This window comes from Taeniopygia guttata, chromosome 4 (genome assembly GCF_048771995.1).
Source record: "Taeniopygia guttata chromosome 4, bTaeGut7.mat, whole genome shotgun sequence".
NCBI lineage: Eukaryota > Metazoa > Chordata > Aves > Passeriformes > Estrildidae > Taeniopygia > Taeniopygia guttata.
Window position 1 is genome coordinate 23,889,354 of NC_133028.1, and position 18,351 is coordinate 23,907,704.

The 18,351-nt window shown below is 41.0% G+C and overlaps 1 protein-coding gene across 7 annotated transcripts in view; it reads right to left on the bottom strand.

Moving 5' to 3' along the window:
* ATP8A1 (ATPase phospholipid transporting 8A1) overlaps positions 1-17,534 on the bottom strand; it is a 105,238-nt gene extending 87,704 nt beyond the window's left edge. For 3 of the 7 annotated variants that reach the window (XM_072928124.1, XM_072928122.1, XM_072928121.1), the window contains exons 1-2: positions 5,988-6,086; positions 2,889-2,934 (exon numbers count right to left, since the gene is read on the bottom strand). Coding sequence is in view for 4 of the 7 variants with exons in the window: in XM_002186576.7 (XP_002186612.1) it covers positions 2,889-2,934; positions 5,988-6,086; positions 8,603-8,702; positions 9,686-9,800; positions 17,175-17,223 (409 nt within the window). In the remaining 3 variants the exon portion in view is untranslated. Of the gene's footprint in view, positions 1-2,888; positions 2,935-5,987; positions 6,087-8,602; positions 8,703-9,685; positions 9,801-17,174 lie in introns of those variants that run through there. The other 4 variants (XM_072928120.1, XM_030270990.4, XM_002186576.7 and 1 more) reach the window with 3 other exon arrangements.
* Positions 17,535-18,351: the final 817 nt, after the last annotated feature.

The following is an 18,351-nucleotide window of genomic DNA, read 5'->3' on the forward strand; positions in this document are numbered from 1 at the left end:
CTGCCAACTACCTATTTCCATCCCCTTGTGTCAGCAATACAGCTTCTAATACAGCAATACTGATGGGGCCACGGCACCAATCAGATGAAAGAACTGACAAGAATTAAAAATATACCTTACAGCAGTCCAGACAACTACATTTCACAAATAGTTACACTATAATAACTGCCACTGGAGTTCTGTAGCTCTGAAATATAACTATGTCATCAGATGTGGCCAGGGGCTTTGCAAGAAGGGGATTCTGGCTGCAGAGGGAAGGTCCTGTCCTGCTGTCACCCCGTGTCAAGGTGTGCGCCCTCACTGCATTATGCAGGCTGCCTCCACGGTTTGCTGGGCCCTTTGATGAACCCTTTAATCCACTCCATCGGAAGGACACTATCATTTTTTCTTTCTGTATTTGCTTCTTGCTGGTTTAACTGGTTAAAATCAGCACAAAACCAGATGAGTCAGACTCATGGAGACATGCTGAGCCACTTGAAATCTCAAGTGAACTTTAACCCTAGCTTGATCTGGTACATTTTTAAGGACAATTAACACACACTAACATTCAATTAAATCCATTTTCTTATGAGAACAAAAAAAGAAGCGGTGTTGTTATGTACCTTTTATATAATGGTTAGAGAACTTGTACCATAAAGCCTCCTGCAGCCTGATTTTCTCATTTTTATCTCCCACTTTTCAGCTGTCTCTAACAACTAATTTTCAAAAGCATTTTTCATCTGCCCTACAGAAGGATAGTTCATAATGCTACAGAAAAGCAGATTTCATCCTGTCAGAATGTCTGATGGCGTTCTCCTGTACCACACATGTATGCAGCCTGATGCAACAAAAAGCATCCCCAATGCAGCCTAATATATCCAAATCCTTTGGAAAAGGTTTTTTGATAGTAAACTTTCAGAAGGTTAATTACTTAAGGCTAACTGAGATCCAGATCATCATTAAGCAACAGAAAGTTGAACGGGGACCCATATACAGAATCTATACATGCACATGTAATTTCCCTAACAATTTTGTTTGTTTACAAGGTAGTCAAAGGCGGAGCTGCATTTACAATGTACTATGCACATTGCTGCTTTTCAGGGTCACAGAACTGCTGAATACATGAAAACAAAGTAAGAGAGTACCACACCAAGTAGCTTTTAAATTATTGCTTTGAGAATAGACTGTACTTGACAATAAATTTAAAAATTGATTTGTCAGGATGCTAGGATCAGTGCTGCACATTATGCGAATCCTGCATTAGCTTAAGAAACATATTTCTCAGTGTGAGCAGTATTTCATTTATCCTCATCACACATTTAACCTCCAAGATACTCTTCTGCATGCATGGAACATTCAGGAATCTTAGGAACAGCTACCAAAGACCCTGATGAGAGGTAACCAAGAAGAAGAGTCAGAAAATAATAAAACAAGCCTTTTATTAAAACTTTTTACACTCTGGACAAGAAGAAAAATTGGAAAGGTCCCATCCTTATCTCTCCAAATCTGCTAAAGGTCCCATCCTAATCTCTCCATACCTGCCGTTGAGCTCAGTAGTTTCTACATGCTCAATAGTTTCCTAAGCTACCTTTCCCTCCCAGCCCCCATACATTTTACAGTAAAAATTTACATACGATTTCGGTAGGCTTTAAAATTTATGTTTCCAGTATTTAGCAGGGCTACACAACTGTTCATCTTAGGTGATGATGACATTTCCCCCTAAAATAATTAATGATTATTTTTATAATATATTTCAAAGGATTCCATGTAAGATTTTTCTCCTTGTGGTATTTTTCATATTTTCTGCAATCAAATTCACATGACACTCATTCCTCCTCCTGTTTATAAAAACGAGAGTAATTCCATCCAGAGAGGTCTACCTCAGAACAAGTAACATGAAAAGCTGAAAAGCAGCAAAGCAGGAACCTAAATTTTGACATCCTACCTGACAAGCATGTTTGGGATATACTAATATCTTCCTCACTTTCTGAGCTAAAATAATCCCAGTTTTATACCACTTTTCTTTCTCAAAATCTATTGAAAAAAACACATGCCAATGTTGTGGTTAGGGTACACTGGCTAAGTATCTCATAATTTATAATCAAACTGTTACATAGATTTAATAAAAAAGCCCCAACAAATCAAACCCAAAATAACTCCATTATTCTTTATCCACAGTTTTGAAGCAGCATAGAAAGACAGTTCTATTTTTTTGATGCTTCCTTCCTATTGCTGGCTGAAAAAAAATTATATTTGTACTCAGAAATGCAGACTTTTAATTATAATGTAGGTTCATCAAATATACAGATGATTACGACTTCTAACAGTGAAAGCATTACCTGTGCTAAATGAGTAAATGCTCAAGTTTCTTAGGAACCTCACAACCTTAATCTAGAACATATTCTATTTTGTAGGGCTAACATCTCTGCAAATAATTAGTTCAACTGTTTGTTACATTGCACTTGGACATGCCTTTTCCCCATTCCCCAGGAACCCGGTGACTCTGATGAGATAACCCTGGACCCCTCCTTCCTGCCCTGACAGGGCTGGTGGAGAGCCAAGGAGCCCTCCCTGCCCAAAGTCTAGACAAACCCCTGACATTTCCTGTTCGTTCTCTTTTGCTCCGCTCTTTCCCTTGGACATCACAGAATAAAGAGAGCTGGACCAACATATATCGGGGTAAGAGCCTCTTTTGGAAATCTTTGCCTATCTCCTGATATTCCTCCCCTCAAAGCCTCGGATCTCTGGGCTAGCCTGACAATTTAGGGGCTGAGAGGGGGGGAAATATCAACTGTTTACATGAGAAATTTTGAAGTAATCTGCACATGCAATTTCCCACTCAATTATGTCAGCTGTTCAAGTTGACAAATTCAACCTCCCACCAAAAAAAGGTTAAAAAAATTTCCTACCTTGAGTTTGTTTCTTGTTCACCGCATTATCAGCTTTATGTCTTTTCTAAATTAAAAATGCAGAGTGGTTAAAGACTTTTGTTGATAAGATAAAGCTTTCATACTTCTATAAAAAACCCATCTATTAGCCCCTCCTACTCATCTATTCAATAAACCACGTAGGTATTTAAACAGGACTATTAATTACTTGCATAGTTATGAACACCAGGAAAGTCACATCCAGTTCCAGGCTAATTATACTGTACTAAAATATCCTTTCATGTGGGCAATCTCTATCTGGACAAGTTCCTTATATAAAGAACTGGTGCATTTCAAAACTGTAACTTTGCCCTTTCCTGGAACTGGGAGGTGACTCTAATACAGCAAAGATCATGGAACAATTCTTCATTTGAGTGTCTCATACAGACATCTGAAGCAGGCAATGGCTGTGTAATAACTCCACTTCTACAAAGCTGCCTGCAGACTTCAACAACAATAACAGACAAACAAAAACACAACAGGACACCCCCCCCCCAAACAGGTGATGATGCCCCTCAGTTTTAATAGAGCTGTGAGACATCTTTTGACAGTAATCTTTTGATACAGCTATTAACATCCAGCAGTTTCAAGGTATGACCAAACTCAGATAAAAAAAGCTTAGGAGAGTGCTAGTTTAAACACACTATTTAGGATTCATGAACTCAGTTTTTCCTAAGCAGGAACATGTTTCAGAAAATTAATTTAAATAGGTACACTTTTTAAACAGATGTTCAGAATTCGTAACTTTGTGATACAAAAAAAATCAGAAGCAATCTTGTAAAATGAAAGAAATATAAGTCAAGATACTTGAGTGATTTATTGACAACAAACTGTAGATATGACTCTGAGCTAGCAGATCTTAAAAGACTGTCTTTTAACTTAGAAAAATTGAAATATTATTTTTTTACTAGATTTTCATAGATTACCAGCAGATTCTCCTTTCAAAAAGATGCTGACTGTACAAATAAATAACCTCTGATCAAAGGGAAAGCATAACTTGACCATAGCAGATGTCTATTTTCTCACAGGGTGAATTTCCTCCATTTTAAAAAGTGTTTTGAAAAGTGATTAATATCCAGTGTTTCTGAGGTATGATGCATGAAAATCATTGGAAACAGTTGACAATCTAACACTGCATGTCACAAATCTTGCAAACACCTTTGATGCATATATGGAAAACACATGCTGTTCATGAATATTATCTTCTGCTAACGTCTTTCTCTTCTTGGTATTTCATTCCAGAAAGCGAAACATTTGGTTCTTGAGCAAAAGTATTATTTTTACATGTGTATTTGTTGTTACCTTGTAGTACACAAGGTTCCTATCCAAAAGCTTTAATATTAGATGAAGATTGCCATTTGTGGAGATCCTAGATATTTCACTGTGTAAAAAACCTGAGACATACTGAAAATTAATGGTTAAGGAAAAACACTTTGAATATTTTACTATGCAGAAAGTGGTCAGCTTTCTCAGCAAAAAAAAAAATCGTACAGCTGCATTGGTTTTAGGTATCTCTGTAGCATTTGGTAATGAGAACTTTATTTAGCTGGTATATGTAAAACCTACTCTGCCTGATTCTTGTCTTTCTCCCCTGCCACACCAAACCATACACTTCAACTTGCAAAGAGCAAATGGTAGAAACAAATAACAAAAGAAAAGCAACTGGATGAGATAATTTTAAAAAGGACACTTTGTACAGTAGCATCAGCCTCGGTTTTATATTTGCCTAGACACTGACAGATGGTGTAAGTCTGTAAGCATTAACAGCAGAATGGTTAAAAATATCTAAAAGAACATGAATTGCTTTTATGGCTTTTTTTAAGAGATTTTGTTTATGTAAAGAGAAAGCAACAAAGGCATTTAAGGAGAAAGCTGACTGTAAGGCAGCAAAAACTAGAAATGCCAAATAGAAGAAGAATATTTAATGTAAACCTCATTGTGTCTTGCAGAACCACTTAACCCTGTGATCCAGGGGCTTCATACAACCTAGGGAGCCTACTATCCATTCACAGAGGTAACTGAGGAGAAACTGATCAATGAAGGCAGCATGTGACCAACCACTCTCCATTCCAAACCTCCTTTGCAGCTCAGTACTCTTTCTCTTGGTCATGTTTCTACATATACATTCTAATTCTGCTCAAACACAATAAATCTGGTGTTCCCAGGCAGCTTACTACTTGTGTGCAAGGAAAGACTACACTATCTGCAACACTTTCCAAAACTGAAAGAGAAGAGCCCACAAACAGGAACACTACTCCTCTAGTGGACAAGACACTCTGCTGGATCATGACATATCTAATGTCTTGTCCTTCTTGTAACATACCTGCAGAACTAAAATAAAACAAAAGCAGATAAAGAAATTCTTAGCATCTAGAGTGATTTGGTAAATAATTAAGATTACTTTAATTCCTTAGATACAAAAGACATTAATTAAATGACTCAGTTATTTTAAGCAAGTTAGAGAGACAGGTTTCTATCATATACTTTTAGTGAACAGAAGGAAAGAAGGTACTCAGAAAACCCCAACATCTTTGTGTGAAGTGAAACAGAGACTGAAATTCCTTCCTGTCCCTCAAAATAAAATAAATGAGAATGGACGCTTCTGTGTTTACAATGTCCCACCTCTTTAAAGTTTTCTTTCAATGCAAGAAGAAAGCAAAACACTACCACAGACAGTTTTCTTTCAGTGCAAGAAGAAAGTAAAACAACCATTACCACTGACAGTTACTGGAAAGAGTCTAGGAAATCCTGGCATAGGTGCCTAACAAGGAACAATTCTATGTCTGTTCCTGGCCATCAGGAGTCAGCAGATCACAGCACCAAGAAAATGCTAACATTTAGGAAATGCTAGCAGTTAATTGCACTGGACTGGAGCAACAGGAAAAAAGCTGAAAAAGCCTATTCCCCATCTGTTTAAAAAAACCCATGAAAAGTCACAATGGTGCAACTAAGGATTTTATGCATGGGACATCAGAAATAAAGAGGTGCATCTTTTAGATTTGACAACCAGGAAACATTTTTGTTATATTCTAAATGAACAATATGATAGCTATTTACAAAATATTGCTATTAAATACTTACAATATCCTCTATTATCTCCTTCACTGCAGCTACAGCTAAAATAAATAAGAGAGGAACCAATGTTGTGTAGCGGCCTGTTGGTGATACATCTGGTATTTGCTATTAGAAAAAAAAGAGAAAAAAATATTTTGTATTGCTGGTTGAAAACATTTTTGATACAAGACACAGTACTTTCTGTACAAATAAAGACACGTGAGTTCACTTTTTAGACACAGTGCTAATTATTTCCAAAAGAGCTTTATAGTCTTCAATTCAGAAGCAGCTGATACAATAAAAGAACATTTGGATTTTAAAAAATATAGTGTTCAGTGGTACTATTTCCAGAGGTTTTAGTGTTTGCAAAATATTCACCTTCCTTTTCTGTGTTTCAAATTGAATTAAAATACATATTTATAAAATATAACTAATCTTGCCAATTAAAATTTTTGTTAGAGTAGACACTAGTCCAAGGTATTTTTGTTTCTTTACAGTCTTAATATCTTAAGAGATATTTTTAATCATACTAGATATTAAATGATAAATTTCAAATAGCTGCCAGACTACAGTAAAAAAACCCATTTTTGCTAACCAGGTACAGGCACAGATGATGCAAGCAAACATGTATGTAAATTGTGAGAAAATGTGATTATTATAACTATTCAAATCCATGTATATTATGTGATATACATGGATTTGGATAGTTATCCATAATTATCTTTATATTGACTAGAGTTCTTAATGGCAAGACTGATAGTTGAAAGGATTGCTGCCTTTACAGAGTTATGGGTAAAGCAGTGTGAGGACAATGAGAACTCTGCAAGAGAAGAGTATACTAACTAGTGGTGCCCCAAAGTGGTTAAAAGAGATCCTCAATTTATCATAAATGTTTTGAAAAACAGCCAGTGTTACTCATGAATTCTTCACATTTCTTTTTGCTACCACCATATTGCACTTCTGAAAGAAAACAGGATATATGCTATATATATGTTATAATATGCTTTCTGTAAGACCAATATAGATCTATCTTCCAGGTTACTTCCAGGTTACTATGGATGCTTTTCAAGGAATTAAATGGAAATTAGGCCAAAAGCTACTATTCAGCAAGTGACTATATGCTGGCTACAGAAGAAAGGGGTTGATCTCTTCTCCAGCTATTCCCACCTTTTGATTCCTTCTTAAATATATATCCAAATTCCAACTGCATGTTATTTTGCAGGCAAAATCTGAAAGTAAAAGGGTCACCAGCCTGTACTCCAATTCCATTCTCCTCTATTTCCTTCTCTTGGCAATGCAGGCTCACTGATAGACTGACACACTAGTGGGCTTTAAAGTTCTAACTTTAAAAACTCTACTTGCTAACACTTCTGAAACCTTATATTCTCTGTCTCTACCTTGAGGTGCACAGTGGCATCACAAGAAACACTGCTGGACCACTGAATTAACCTGAGATGCCGGATGGGGTTAGCAGGGTGTTTATTTAGAAGCCACAGGCTTGCAGGCCGAAAATCTAATGAAACCCTGAACTTTCTCCCTCCTAGAAAACAGCTGTAAGCTACTTATGCAGGTGCATCATAAAAAAAAAACTGCCCCAAGCACTTAAAGTAGAAGCAAAGACATTGGAGTAAGGACAGAGAAATAAACTTTGACTTGCAGAAACATTAAAAGTGAGGAAGCAAAGAGTACATATTGTAGTTAATGTGCCATTTTACAGTAATTTTTGTTTTGTATGTCAATCCCTAACACAATGACACCCTCAAAAGACAAACCAATGTATTGTAAACAATACATTTGAAATCATGCAGAAAATGTGTTTCTATCAAATATGTTTGAAATGCAGAACTAGCCAATGGTAATTATGACTGCACCTGAACACAGTTCAATTTTTCATTTATCATCAGCTAATGCATTGAAAGAATAGTACACAAAAACCCCACAATATTTTCAACTTGAACTTTCACAAAACTAAAATACAGAGGTACAAAATGTTATGTACTTCTTCAAAAAAGTCTCAGTAAGCTGGGTCAGGGATTTCGCTGTACAAACATACCTAATGAAGCTACAATGGTAATATAAACAGACTATGTGCTTCCTTCATAACCACTACATTGATTAGCTGGTTTACAGGATATAGTTGCTGTAGTATTGGACTCCATAACTGGTTTGTTTGTCCAGGCTCAATTTCAATCTTTATCTCTAAGAATAAATAATCACTTCCACTCAGCTGTAATTCCTGTCCCTCAAAAGAACTTACAGGAATAAAATTCATATAGTTCAGTATGTTTTTAGACACTACCCTGTAAAAGAAATGCCAACTACAGGCAACAGTTTTCTGTATATGCCAGATACTTTTAAATGGAATTTTCTTCTCACAATTCTTTTTGACCCAAGAGAATTTCAGCTATACTTAACCTGTTTTATAGAAAAATCTTTGTGTGCATTTTGTTATCTCCAAGGAGCAAGCATGCCACAAACCCAATCATTTTATTAAAGATACGCCTACATGATATAGCTGTTCTGATAGGCCAGCTAGCTTGGAAAGAACAGTACAGAAATCTCAAGTATCTCAGTATCTCTACCTATAACATAAATGGTGTCTTAACAAGTTTAAAACATTAGAATCTTATTGTTGATCTTACCTGAAGCAATGCAATAAAAAGAAAAAACGCATTAGCAGCTCTTCTGAACTGGGAATAAAGGAACCTTGGCAGGAATGTGATTATGTTGTACTTTGCAGTGCTGAGAGGAAGAGACAAAAACACATGCTATTATTAAAGAACAGAAATGTCTTCAAATGTATTCCTTTCCTCTCAGTTATACAAGCTCTCAAATGAAACATTTTCCTTTTTGATTCAAAACTTATAAATACTGGAAATTAAGTGTGCTTTTGCTAGGCTGGAAGAAGAGAATAAAATTTATCCTAACAAAACAATCTCTCCTAAGCCATCCTCACAAAATGTTTGAGCTTCCATCTCTCTGTCAGCCTTTTACATCTGTTTAAGAACAGACCAAGAAATAGCATATGAAGTTTCTCAAGGCCATGGAAAATCCCACCACATTATTCTCAATATCTACAGAAATTCTGCATATTATCAAAGGTACCTTCAGAAAACAGACCTACTTGGGACAGAGGTGTCTTTGCCATCAATTTCCATTGAATTTTAACAGCAGAAGTGAGAATATTATCAGATCTAAACACACATTACTTATGAGTATTTACTGCATGACTTAAAATTCATGAAAAGCAAACAAAAAAACCCAGCATAAACCATCAGCAAAGTCTCTAAAGCCTGAACCTGAAACTGAACACTAATCTCACAGGCAACCACAGCATCTTTGTAACTGGCTGCCTGAAAAAGCGAAGTGCTTCCAAAGCACAAACAATGCTGTGCTCAAGTTCAGTACATCTGCATCAGCATTCAGCTGCCAGGAATAGGTTCAAAGATGAACTGAACTGAAAGCTGAAGAACAAATGCATGCTCTAGGGACACACTGATGGCCCAGCTGTAAAGCAGCTGTATCCTCCCCACTCCATTCTTAAAAAGGTCAAGTTTGTAACCAAAACAGCTTACTTGTCTCCTCATTTCACTTCATTCCTCCTTCCAGTGTCTAAGACTCTCATTGGTGGCCAGTAGAAATGACAGATGTAGAATAAATGAAACCTATGAAACCTTTTCAATTTTGCTATTCAGCATGCAATGTTCTAGAGTTTTTGCTAATACCTGACATGATTATTGCAGAATTTGGTTAGCTGGGGCTGATTGATGAATATAGTTCTCACTTCCTCTTGATCAGCTAGGGAAGTTTTCTCTGAAACATCCTCTGTCTTCTCATAGCCTAGAAAGACACAGCATGATTTTCCAAATAAGCAAATTTACTTACAAAAGATTCAAGGCACTTCATGAGACAAAAAGGACATTTATTGTGAATGTGATCTCAATGTATTTGCATTTCTCACAGGTAATGACCCCTGGAAAAACAAAAGAGTCTTTTTTATATATTCAAGATGCTCAGTAAAAACCTACACTCCCCACAGACCATCCTTACCTTGCAAAGATCACTTAGAGTGGTGTAACTTGAGACCTGCCAGCTCCCTCTGCACTCATAATTCCATCTTATTAGATCTCACAGACTTTTGTATTGCCAGTTTGTTTAACTGCTCCCTAAATTGATCATTCTCCACCAATGCCAGTCTTTTTTGTTTCAGACTTTCCAACTGGTATCAAGAACCTGTGGTTCCTGAAAGCTGATCTTATCAGTAGAGACCAAAGGGGAGAAGACACTGTTTACTGCATCCTATTCTGTCTTTTGTTTCTGGGCTCCCTGTGGCAGCAGCCTAGAGGCACCACCCTTCTCAATCGCCATCTTCCTGCTGTTACATCTGAAGGAGAACAAGAATGGCATCTACAAGCTACTCATCAGCTTAAATCCCAGGTAGGCTGTGACTTTGCCACCTAAATCCATCTCTCTCTACTCCTCTAGCTGTAACCAGAGAAGAAAAGGGGAACCTACAAGAGGTCAAAGCCACCGTTGCTGCTTTGATCTCCTATAGGTTCCCCTTTTTAAATGTGAACTTTGTCAGGGACTCCTTACTAATTCATAGAATGGTTTGGCTTGGAAGGAACCTTAGAGATCATGTAGTTCCAACACTCCCGCCATGGGCAGGGAACCTTGCAGTCAATCAGGTTACTCAGAACACCATCCAGCCTGGTCTTGAACACTTCCAGGGATAGGGAGTCTGCAACCTCTCCAGGAAACTTGTTCAATGTCTTATCATCCTTAAAGATTTTCTTCCTAATACCTAATCTAAAACTACCCTCCATCAGCTTAAGGTCATTCCCCCTTGTCCTATCAATAAATGCCCTTGTTAAAAGTTCCTTTATAACCTTCTTGCAGGCCTCATTTAGACACTGGAATGCTGCTAGAAGGTCTCCTCAGAGCCTTCATTTCTTCGGGCTGAACTCTCTCAACCTGTCTTCATACACATATTCCAGCCCTGTGATTAACTTAGTGGCCCTCCTGTGGACTTGCTTCAACAGGTCCATGTCTTTCTTATGCTGGGGCCCCCAGAACCAGATTCAGTACTCCAGGTGGGGTCTCACAAAAGCAGGGAAGATGAGCAGAAGCTCCCATCTGTCTATCAAGGTGCTGACACCTTGACCTGCTGGTCACACCTCTCTTGATGTAGCCCAGTATATGGCTGGCCGTCAGGGTTCCAAATGCATGTTGTCAAATCCTGTGGAGTCTCTAGTCCAAAAACACCCCCAAGTCCTTCTCCTCAGGGCTGCTGTCAGTCCATTCTCACACAACCTGTATTTGTGCTTGGGATTGCCCTGACCCAGGTGCAGGACCTTGCAGTTGGCCTCGAAATTCATGCGGTTCACACAGGCCACCTCTAAAGACTTTCAAGGTACCTCTGGGTGACATCCCTTCCCTCCAGCACGTCCACCACATCATACAGCTTGGCATTGTTAGTGGATTTGCTGAGGGGTCATTCAATCTCACTGTCCAAATCACTGACAAAAATGTGAAAAAAAGTCAGCTCCCATACCCATACTGACAGCTACGGAATGTCAGTTGTCACTGCTTTCCACTGACTGCAACTCTCAGAATGCAACCATTCAGCCATTTCTTTATCTACCAGCTGGTCTATCCATCAAATCCATGTGTCTCTCGAGATATTGTGTGGATCTTGTGTGGGACAGTGTCAAATACCTTGCTTCATCCAGTCCTGCCACCTTGGCTTGATTTTGTGCTCATTGTGATGGACCCATCTTGAGCTGGAAAGATGTGATCATTGGAAGCCAAGGCCATTAAGCTGGTTAATCTTAACTGTTTGATCTCATTGGTTAATGAGATTCCTTCACCTGGTCCAGATTTTCTTTGTGACATTAGCCAGATTATTCCCAGAGAAGTGGCATCAGTATATTCTTCATTTTGTGTGTGCTTAACTTGAAATAGTTTTATTAGGCTCACTGACATTCCCAGCACCTGCCTCCACTAGCCAAAGTTGAGTTTTCTGTATATTCTTCTAAGGTTTATGAGGAATCTTGTGCCAGCCTGCATCCCAACTTTCATCTGTAAAATGGGACACCACTGTATTCTTCTCTCCCAAGGCTTTGCACTAATATTTTGTCAACCAGTGAGCGACTACATTACTGACAACAGGCCTAACGAGTCTTCAGGCTGGAGCTTGTAAAGTACCAACAGGTATAGCATAAATCAATCACCATAAAGTTTTAATATGCTACCAATAATGTGTGTATATAGTTGATTGTTAAATATACACTGTTCATTCTGTATGAGAATGAGAAAAAGACACTGAAAATCCCTATGTTTTAATGCAACTGAATACATCAGAATGTATAGCATGTCAAGGACAATTAGGGCTGTACATGAAAACTCAACACCTATTTCTAGTACATTCTATATATGCTTGCAAACATATTAGGCAAAACCCAAGTCCTTATCCAGTCCACTGGCCTAGTATATCGCCTCTTACCTATCCAAAAAACATTTTGGACACTAATTTGCCAGGTCAAGTCTCCACACACTGAGAAAAGGCTCAGGAGAAACTTTTAATTTCATCCCATTTCCCATTCGTAATTCACAGACTCTATTAAGATACAGGAAATCCTCACTACTACATTCACCCTCTGCAATTTCTCTACTTCTTTCCTCACCCGATAAAAGGCACACACATTCAAGCATTGGTATTTATCTCAAGAAGTCTCTTCAGAGGAAGGACAGCCAGCCTAACAGACTGGTCCACCTTAACAGGTGCCAACAAAATACTCAAGGAATCACACAGGCTCATTTGGCAGCCTAACCCAGAAAAAACAAACAAAAAAACCCCCAAAAAAACAACAAAAAAAACCAAACCAAAAAAAACCCGAAACAAAATCAAACAAACATCTTCAATACCAACAAATTGCAAATAAATAACTGATGAAACAAACAAACACAGCCTCCAAACCAATTAGAGTGTCTTTCAACAAGAGCACCCACTGAAGACCATATTTTGATTCCAATAATAAATTTGGAAGAAGCATCTCTCTTCAAACACTCAGTATTTGCAGGGACTCCTCCTACACCAGTCTTGATTAAAAAGTTTCTGTATTAGTAAAACAACAACAGTAAATTCCATACCCCTAATTTTTTCTTTAGGTAGGGTAGTTTAAGTCTTTAAGCTTTCATTCCTTAAAACAGTCATTTTCATTGCAAGATTGTACTGTTACATACATACATACTATAATATAGAAATAAAGGGGAGGAAAGAAAACCCTCAACCAAATTGCTAAAAGGATTTTAATACACTCCCCTTCATCATTAAAAATTTCGTTTTTATTCTCTAAGTAGGGCTTTTGAAACCTCTGAAAGCTGATGCTGTAGCCAAGAACCTCTTATACAACTAAGTGCTGTGGTTTAACCTGGCAGGCAGCTAAACACCACATAGTCACTCACTTGCCTATCCCAAGGGCGGGGGCAGAGAATCAGAAAAAAGGTAAAACTCATGGGGTGAGATAAAAATTGCTTAATATGACAGAAGAAGAATGTAAAATAATGATAAAAAAATGTACAAAACAAGTAATGCAGAATTGCTCACCAACCACTGACCACTGACCCTCCAGTCGCTGAGCAGCAGGCTGCCAGACCCCTGCCAACTCTCCCCAGTTGTGCTGTTCAGCATAATACCAAAAGGTCTGGGATATCCCTTTGGTCAGCTGGGAGGCAGCGGCCCTGGCTGTGTCCCCTCCTTAACCTTTTGAACTCCCAGCCTCCTCCCTAGCAGGGCAGTATGAGATGCTGAAAAGTTCTTGGTTTAGTGTAAGTGCTGCTCAGAAACAACTAAAACATTAGTGTGTTATCAACATTATTTTCATCCTAAATCCAAAACACAGCATTGTATCTGCTGCTAGGAAGAAAACTGAGTCTATCCGAGCCAAAGCCAGAATAGTCTGTTTGCTAGCTCATATTTCTGAAGCATGTGGCATAGTTAAAAGATGGAATCCAATGAAAAAGAAAGTGTCTTCAGAATTATTTGTTGCAAAGTCATGACAGATCTTCAGTGACAGAATAGGCATTGTGAACCTGACCCATCAGTCTGTTCTTCTGAGGAATCAGAGAACAGAAGAGAATTTAAATGACCTGCTGGAACCTGTTGGTACCCCTGAGATGGACAAGCCTGTCTAGAACTAAAACAAGTTTTTTCCCTGTTGTGAAACACTGGGATCAAAACACACTTGGCAGAAATGAACCCTAGACAAAAGTGACTATAATGATCACTAAATCTGGTAAAATGTTATACAGTCCTAAAGACCATAAGTAGAAATACCTAAGGATACATTAGGCACTACAAAACCCAATAGTCTGCTGAAGACAATCTGATGACCACTACAGAATTTCAAAATACATTCCTTCTTCATGTGAAAGTCATCTCACCAGTTCTCTGAAAGTTATCTCACCCCAGTTCAGCTTCACCTAGATTTTGTACAAGAACACCAACAAGAACTAGTTATTACCTGCTAGTTTTGGTAGGCAGTATCATGGCACCTCAACTCTCTATCCTTTTTCAATGGCCTAATATAGTTCACTGAACTCCACCAACACACAGAGGAAAAGGATTAATGCTTCAATCTTCAGAGAACCCTAATAAAACTTGAGAAGAACAATTCCACTTTCCCAGAACCTCTCAAAAGAAATATAATTATGTGAATGATCCAATTTCATATTATTTAATAGATGTATATATTAACTGTATATAGCTAAATTAACCACAGTTAGTTACTGTATTTAATAAAGCTTTATGTAGGCCACTCTACTCAAAGATTCCCCTTGTGTTTTGCAATTGCAGAATACATGACATAAATTTCCTAAATTTGTTTGAGGGCCAGATCTTCTGTGCTTTGAGCGAGACTTTCTTGATACACACACCACTTCAGAATAGTAAGCTGCACCTATTTCTCACAACAGGATAACAGACATAAAAACCTATTAAAACATGGTTATAAGCAAGCTTAGTTATCCTTCTTCAGCCATGAAGAATTTGCAGAGGTTTGGAAAAATGGCACAAAATTGGTAGTTCCTTTTTGCTCAAATTCTTTTCTCTAAGCAGGCAACATGTTCGCTTACAGACACTAAAACACCTACAATTTTTATTTTTCAATAATTTACAGACTGTAGTGTCAATTCTTCTGTCCAACTGTTGACCACTTCCTGGGAATGCTACATCATTCTGATAGTTCTGATTTGGTTAGTTTCATCTGAGCATATCATTTGTGGTGTCCAAGACAGTCCAGCCTGGTAAGGTAGTTCATGATCCATGGAAAAGGTCTCTGAAGCAGACATTAGTTGCTGCAGTGACAGGAGAGAAAAGTGAGATTTTTAAACCCAAAGATACAATAGAAAAATTCAAGAATAAGTGAAGTAATACTGCTGTCAGACCCCCACAAGTCTTAGGCCAAGGAATGGTCCATACCATGACAGAAGTCATGGAAGCTGTTGTTTGTGATTACAGTACTACTAGTGTTCCAAGAACACAGAGGGACCCTGCCAGTTACAACTCTGCACTGGGGGTAGGACTTTGGTGGAGCTCTTTGAAAGCAGCCTTATCATCACTTGGCACAGTGCTTATCTAAGACACTTGGGTGGTTGCCAGAACTAGGGTCTGACAGTTCCTTTATGTCCCTGTCAAATACATGGTAGAGTCCAGGAGTTCTCTTCAGGAAAACAGTCACATTTACAAAGAGCTGTTTAGAAATGCCAACTATGTAGTCTAAATGTATGGAGTATATATAAATGCAGATCAAATTAATTAGTAAGTTTCACATTAATATAAGACTAAGAAAACAGTAACAGATCTCTGAGTTCTGGAACTAGATAACTTTAAAGAGAGCATCAATTTTACCAATTTATTTATGCAATGCTCAGCTTGCAGTGAAAACCAATTGTCTGGAACAAGGGTAAGTGAAAAGAATTGAAATTAAGCACTGAAAAATTGGACATTTAACTAGTCTCATTATATGCATCTACTAAGCACTATGAGTACGCAGGACTCTCTGCTGAGTCTCAGCCTGCTCTGGTTATAAACACATTTCAGAAGTGCTCTTGAAAGGATTCAATTTCTCCCTGTCTTCTTAGATGCATCTTTCTAATTCTTTGCCACTAACATTTCCCAAGCAGAGGCAGAGCCAGACCTCCTACAAACCTACTTTTGGTGGAGGAAGGCATTTAACAGGGTAAAACTGGAAAAGAACATCAATCTAACAGCCTACTTCTAATCTATGTTTCTTTGTGCTTTTCCTTGCACACAAATTTAATAAAATGTTTTTTGTTTGGAAGAAGGAAGAAAGACACAGGGAGAAAGTTTCTGTCCCCCTATAGCAAACAAAGCACAACAAAGCAAAAAAAAAAAAAATCAACTGGATATATTGTTTAAGCAAGGAAACTTTCAGACAAGGGGATAAATCGAGCATAACTGCCTCAATACCGCTAATACCATTACCGGGACATTGTTATTGTTACCTACAGCAACCAAATATGACAGGCAGTCCTAACATAGTGCTGCTTTGGGGTCCACTATTCAAATGTTACTTTTGCATAAAATAAACTTTATAGTAATGTAATCCCGGGGCAATGGTTCTTTTCACAAAGCAGCTGCTGACGCGTTGCCTCAGGTTAAACAAACCCACTTAGGCACCAAACCCGAGCAGTGTCCGAAGCTTCCTGGCACAAACCGCGCATCAGAAACGCTTCTTTCTGATGATGAGCGCACACGTACATGTTACACACAAAAGAGGGATTCCGGCTGATTCCCGGGCTGAGGACCCCAGGCCATGAGCTCCCGCTGCCGCTTGGGGCCGGCGGGCCGAGCAGCCACACACGGCGGGGAAAACGAAACCACCGGTGCCATCGCTGGGGGACAAAACGCTGCCCGGGGCTCACCGTTTACAGGCAACCATAAATACGAGGCCTCGCTGAGAACACCGGCACCGATCACGCCCCAGGCCGGGGCCGGTGCCGCCGCAGCCCCACCGGCGGCGCACGGCACGAAGGAGTCGGGGGCGAGGAGCGCGGTGGCGGCGGCCCGACTCCGGCTCCCACCGCCCCCTCCCGGCCAGGCGGCGCAGCCCCCGCCGCGGCTCCGCGCCGGAACGCCGGCCGGGCTCCCCGGTCGCTCCCTGCCGGCGCCGAGAGGCGGGCGGCTCTTACCCTCTGCGCGGGAGCGGATCTCGGACACCGTTTTCTGCACCGCCGGCATCGCCGGGGCGGCGGCGCGGCCGCCTCCCTCCAACGGCGCGCCCTGCACCTGCTGCGCGCCGGAGCGCGCCGCTGCGAGGCCCGGGGCGAGGGCGGCGGGTCCCGACGGCGGCGGCTCCTCCGGCAGCCCGAGGCGGCGGCTCCGGCAACCCGAGACAGCGCCTCTCTCCGCCGGCACCTCTCCCCGCTGGCGCCGCCGCTGCTCACTGACAGCCGCGGCGCCCGCGCTCCGCACTCGCCGGCCCCCTCCGGAACCTACCAACTCCGCCCCCCCTCCGCGCCTTCCCGTCCCGAGGCGTCCTGCCGCTATCTCCCCGTCCCCCGGGCTCGGGCTTCTCGGGTCACCGCGCCTAACCGGTCACCGGCACTATGGCGGTGTGCGTCCCGCCACTGGAGCGAGCGAAGGGCTCCCGATGCGCCCCCCACCCCGTGAGGCGGGGGGAATGGAACGCGCCGAGCCCTGGGCCTCTGCCCGGCGCTGGGGGCGGGCGGGGGAAGCCCCGGGCAAGGTCGCCCGGTGTCCCCGGCAGCCGCGGCCGGGCGGGGTGAGCGGGGCCCCGCAGGCGTGTGCAGCCCGGTGGCCTTGCTGAGGGACAGGGGCGGGCGGCAACAGGGCCGGAGGCGAGCCGGCAGAGCTGCTCAGCCGCGATTATGTGCAGAGCTCCCTGACTCCCTCCCTCCCCACCGCGGTCTCGTTCGCTGCTGAGCGAGGTGTAGAGGGGCGCGGTGGGGGCCGGGAGGCGTTCATCCGGAGAGGGAATTTGAAACGGTGTTCCATAGCCCTCATTCAGGCCAGGAGAGTGTTGGTGCCACGCTCTGTTTGACAGGCAGCCTTCAAGCTCTCGCCCGACTTTTTATTTTTAATCTCAGCGAGGATGCCGCAGCTTGACAGCCGTGAGTCAGTGTGAATCCAAGCGCTGCTCCCGTGTGGGCTGGTGGGGAGGAGGTCCCGGCCGCAGATGCCTCGGGCGGAAGCAGCAGCGGCACTTTCGCTTCCAGACTGTGAGCCTGACACCGGGGTGACTGCAACAGGCTGAGCTGTGCGCCTGCCGCAGCCTGTCCCCATGCTCGGTAACAAACAGCCACAGCAAAAACAGGATGCAGAACAAAATAGGAAAGGTGATGGGAT